This window comes from Nipponia nippon, unplaced genomic scaffold (genome assembly GCF_047370975.1).
Source record: "Nipponia nippon isolate SJK-2023a ecotype South Korea unplaced genomic scaffold, ASM4737097v1 scaffold_31, whole genome shotgun sequence".
NCBI classification, from domain to species: domain Eukaryota; kingdom Metazoa; phylum Chordata; class Aves; order Pelecaniformes; family Threskiornithidae; genus Nipponia; species Nipponia nippon.
Window position 1 is genome coordinate 6,173,471 of NW_028262349.1, and position 5,408 is coordinate 6,178,878.

Consider the following 5,408-nt stretch of genomic DNA (forward strand, 5'->3'; position numbering starts at 1 on the left):
AACCCCTCTGCCCTGCCTTTCCACTCTGATCCTTGTCATCCAGAAGCCCTGGCCTTACACTCAGAGGTGCACCTACGTGGACCTCGGGAAGGAAGACCTCTGAGGCATCAGCTAGAGTCAACTTTGCCAACCACACCCACACAACTGCCCATGCTTAATTCCCCAGCGCTAACAAAGCTTCCTAAAACACATTTCTTGAGATGTCCAAAGCCAGATCCTGAGGCTCTTTTTGGTCCTTCAGGAACTGCAGGATTATATATTGGTGCTGCCACATTCCACATCCAGAGTATTCTATTTTTATGGGCTGGATGATTGCTGGGAATCTGAGATAAATGGACAAATGCATCTCTTTCACCTAAAAGTGGATAACAGAGCAGGGTAAATAGAAGTGTACTGTAGCTCCATTTAGTAGTGGCTGGCCCCAGACCCTAAGGCAGCAGGCTGCTTCCTGACTGTGGGAGGCAGGTTGCTTATTCTGACAAGAGATCTGCTCTAGCAGGGGGCAAGTGAGCAGGATAACAAATTATTATCCTCCTCTTTGCAGCATTTTTTTATCTTGTATGAATACTATTATAATGTCTGCTCTTCTCCTTTCTAGACTAAACAGACCCAGTATACCCTCACAGGTAATAATCATTCACGTTCCTCTCCTCTGGACTTTTTCCTCGCTGTTCCACATCTTTCTTAAAGCGGAGTAACCAAAATTTGACGCAACAATCCAACTAAAGGTTTATTAATGCCGAGCACTGAGGAAAGAATATTTCGTGTACACTACGATTTAGATCTTAGACTCAAGTTACCGTAGTTTAACAGCGTGCTATGCATCAGCTGGTCAGGATAACCGTCCATGATGCATACAGACAGCAAATTCGAGTCTGTTCATCTTATCTTAAATCTCAGTGAGGTTAGACTCTTACTTTGATGAGATGGCTGTTTCTAAAGACTGGACCTTAATCAAAGAGTTTTAAGATACACTGCATTAGCTTGTATCTACAGTGGGCTAAGACAGCACTAGCTTATCATTAACACAGCTCAGCTGACATGAGTCTAAACCTTCATAAAGAACAGACCTGCTTATAAAACCCAGTAAAGCGCTTTATTTTTTCACAACAGCATGATAGCATTGACTGCACTCCAGTGGTAATACATGACAATTCCTACATCATTTTAAGCAGAACTGCTGCCTCGCTAGTAATTTCCCAGCCTGTGTTTGTGCAGTTGATTATCGTTACCTTAGTAATTTATATTTGTCCATATTGAACTGCATCTTGGTTTTCTTTTCTTTTTCAGACTATTTGTCCAACTTTTCAAGAAAGCATTGAATTCTAATCCTGAAGAGACTTCCTGTATGTAAAGGACAAACTGACGGATGAATTGGAAGAAAAGATCGTTGGATGGGACTCTAGCTCAAATGGGAATTAATTCTGGGAAGTCCTATGGCCTGGGTTATACAGAGAGTCAAACCTGATGATCATAAGGGTCCCTTCTGGCTTTATAATATATGCACGTGCTTTCTGGTTTAGAGATATTGCAAAGGGTCCTTCCAGCCCCATCATTTTTAAAAGCTATCTGGAAGGATCCTAATGATACTTTAATAAAAACTCAGCAGGAGTCTAACCTGTTTTCAGTTGCTGTTAGCAGACATGTAAACATATCACAAAAGGGGCTCTCCATACCACATCGCATCAACGTGATCTCGGACGTTCCCACAAAGCAGCACGCTCCCAGCCTTGCCGTTTGTGATTTCCTGCTTTCCACACAAGATTAACGGAGCACAAACGAGTAGAGACCTCATTTTCAAATACTGCAAACCAGTCTCCCACGGGAATTTCAGAATTCAGCTGGTAGTTTTTAGCTCTGGTGTTTACCCATGTTGTTAACCAGTTTATGATCGGGATTATCTATCTGTTTACAGTACCCAAACAGTAAAGTATTGTCAGGAATTTGCACATATATATATACACGCTCACCTCTATATATATATGAAAGGGGTGCACATGCACAAACATACATATACACAGAGTTAATTTTTTTGTTGCTAATCCAAGAAGGAAAGGCAATACTAAACTCTCACTCTGTCAAGATGCATACTTCATTTTGATGCCCACCTTGATTTATCCAACTAATCCCATCCTTAAAACAACAGAGGCTATTTTACTTCATTCCAGTAACGAGTCTTCCAAAGCAAAGTTTACCAGACGGAGCTCAATGCATGCTGATTTTGCGTCGTACCTGCCGGTGACGTAACGAGAACTTCTCGATGTATAGAGAAAGTTCTCCACTTCGTCTTTGACTTCCCTGCGCATATCCCAAGGACCCACACCCCCACTGCATCTGACTTGGCAAGGAGGCAGGCTTTAAGAACTCAGCCAAGAAGACAAAAGTGTTTGTACTCCTTCCAAACCCAACACTGACCTTGTACTAACTCAGCCTTCGAAACTGGATGACTGAAAGTATTAAATAATTTTATCAACTGCTCTTTTAAATTATCAGATATTTGAGAGTTTATGCAGTCTTTTCTTTACTGCAGTCCTGCTGCTTCTACTTGCAGAAACTTTCTGAGTTTCTCCTATTTGCAAACAGATTTATTCCTAATGATTAGATGGGCAACATTTGGGATGAAACAGAGAGCTATTGCAATGCATACATACATGAGGAGCTCTTGCATTAGGACACATCTCTTCAAAATTAAGAGAGAAAATCCATGGAGAATATGGATTTTCAGATGATAGGCCATGTGTCACATTATGTACGTGATACGTGCACATTGTTTCAGGAGTCAGATCTGCCCATGAAAACTGCCCTGAAATTGTACGGCCTTCTTTTGCTCTGCCCAAGGAAGAAAGAGAGAACTGGAAATCAGTGCTGTGCGGCGTGTTCATAGCATTCTGGCAGTTTTACCATGTTAATTCCTGAGGGCTTTTTCTTCATGCTGTGAGTTTCAGTGTTAATAAAGATAGTATGCGTATTTGAAAAATAAAGGGAAATTTTTCCACAATGCTTTTCCATGATGTTTTTTTCCTACTATTTTTCCTCAGGACCATGACCTTACAAAGTCAGGGATGTTACTTTTAGCATTATGTATTACACTTCCTTATCTCCATGTGCCTATGATGTCATGGGTCAAATACGAAATTCAGATTTTTACAAGGCCTTTCCCCGAAGCTTTTTCTTTGGTGCCATCTTTTGCATATGCCCATGAACTGGCAAAGCTGCACGAGGCTTACTTCCCAGCACACAAGCACATACTTCCATCTAGGAAACCCACCCCAAACAAAGGTTATGTGGAAGAGGTGTCTGAGGCTTAAACAATAATGAGTTTACATTACTCGCTGAAATGTTGCATTAACAGCATGGTATTCGAGCAAAGTGAAAGCTGCTAGTTCTTCTCCCCTTGATATCCTTTTTTCTTGTCTTCTCTTCCCTAAGGGACAGGAGCCGAGGTGAATAACACAGCTGATGGGTCAAGGGCATCACCAGTCAGGACGCAGTTCCACAGTACCCAAGAAAGGCAAGCAGCACAAACTCAGAGAGGATGGCCAGGTCCGGCAGAGTCCAGACCATAAGACAATAGCATGGTGACGAAGCAGGTCTGCGGTCAGGCCAGGTCTGGTGATTGCTGGGCAGGCACGCAGTGACGGGGCAAGGCTGAGGTCAAGCTCTGAAAAGTTAGTCCAGGGATTGGGGTTCATATCAACAGGGTCCACAGCCAGGCATGGTCACAGCCGTTGCTGAACTAGAGGCCTGTACTCCTCCAGTGATACAGCTCAGCCTACGAAGGCCCAGGGCTGAGCTTAGAGCTCCTGGGCTCAGGTGAGGCTGCCCAGGGCCATTACGGCCTATTGGTGTACTTGGGGCGCACATGCAGACAAGTCCACACCTCCTGCCCTCCCAGCCATGCAGACCCTCCTGCGTGGTACAGGTGGTTTGGCTGAGGGATCTCTGGAGATCATCCGTAGTCAAACCCCTCTGCTCAAAGCAGGGTCAACTAGAGCAGGTTGCTCAGCACTTCATCCCGTTGGATTTTGAACATCTCCAGGGATGTAGGTTCCACAGCCTCTCTGGGCAACCTGTGCCAGCGTTCAACCACCCTCACAGTAAAAAAGCTTTTTCTTTCTTTAAATAGAACCTCTTGTATTTCAATTTGTGCCCGTTGCCTCTTGTCCTTTCACTGGATACCACTGAGACAAGTCTCAAGGCTCCCTTGAATCTTTAAATTTCATTTAATCTTTCAACAGGCTGGAGAAATGGGATGACAGGAACTTCATGAAGCTCAACAAAGAGAAATGCAAAGTCCTGCACTTGGGGAGGAATAACTCCATGCACCAGTACATGCTGGGGGCCACACAGCTGGAAAGCAGCTTTGCAGAAAAGGACCCGGAGGTCCTGGCGGACACCGAGTTGAACAGGAGACAGCAGTCTGCCCTTCCTGCGAAGGCGGCTGATGGGGGCTGCGTCAGGAGGAGCCTTGGCAGCAGGCTGAGGGAGGCGATCCTTCCCCTCTGCCCCGCTCCGGTGAGGCCACAGCTGGCGTGCGGCGTCCAGTTCTGGGCTCCTGAATACAAGAGGGCACACCGGAGAGCCCAGGGAAGGGCCCGGAAGATGAAGGGACTGGAGCATCTCCCATGAGGAAAGGCGGAGAGAGCTGGGACCGTTCAACCTGGAGGAGAGAAGGTTCAGGGGGATCTTACCCACGTACACCAATACCTGAAGGGCGGCTGTAAGGAAGATGGAGCCAGACGCTTCTCAGCAGTGCCCAGCGACAGGACAAGAGGCAAAGGGCACAGACCGAAACACGGGAGGTTCCTTCTTAACACAAGGAAACACTTTTTTACTGTGAGGGCGACTGCGCACTGGCACAGGGTGCCCAGAGAGGCTGGGGGGCCTCCACACATGGAGATACTCAACAGCTGTCCGGGCACGGTCCTGGGCAACTGGTCCTGGTGACCGCCGAGGTCCTGGCCTGCTGAGGGTGAGGTCGGGGCAGTGGCCAAAGGGACATTCACGGGAGCCCGAGCCCATTTTTTGGCCACGCACCCCCTTCCCCCAACATCTCTCCGCTCGTTTCCCCGGGCCCGTTTGCCTCCTGCGCACCCGCCACCCCCGCCCGCGAAGCGGCGAGGCTCGGCAGCGGCCGGGCTGCCGCAAGGGCGGCGGGGCGGAGCCCCCTCAGGGGAGCGCGGAAACCCGGCCGCCGCCCGTCCCCTCAGAAATCCCCGCCGGCGCCCGCCGCACTCCCGCCCGCAAGGGGCGCTCGGCCCGGGCCGGGGCCGGAGCCGGGGCCGGGGCGCGAACCCGCGACCCCGGGCGGGCTCGGACGTGCGCGCCGCCACGCGCCCCTCGGCAGGACGGGGCCCGGCGCTCGCGGCGCCTGCGCGCCGCGGCGGGGCGGGGCGGACGGCGGAAGT

The 5,408-nt window shown here is 48.7% G+C and overlaps 1 protein-coding gene across 2 annotated transcripts in view; it reads left to right on the forward strand.

The window, feature by feature from the left end:
• The window catches only part of SLC1A6 (solute carrier family 1 member 6), a 41,059-nt gene extending 39,442 nt beyond the window's left edge, over positions 1 to 1,617 (forward strand). The window contains exons 12-13 of one of the 2 annotated variants that reach the window (XM_087769786.1): positions 599 to 626; positions 1,291 to 1,617. In XM_087769786.1, coding sequence (XP_087625912.1) covers positions 599 to 603 — 5 coding nt within the window. In that variant the 3' untranslated portion in view covers positions 604 to 626; positions 1,291 to 1,617. The remainder of the gene's footprint in view (positions 1 to 598; positions 627 to 1,290) is intronic. The other variant, XM_087769785.1, reaches the window with a different exon arrangement.
• Positions 1,618 to 5,408: the final 3,791 nt, after the last annotated feature.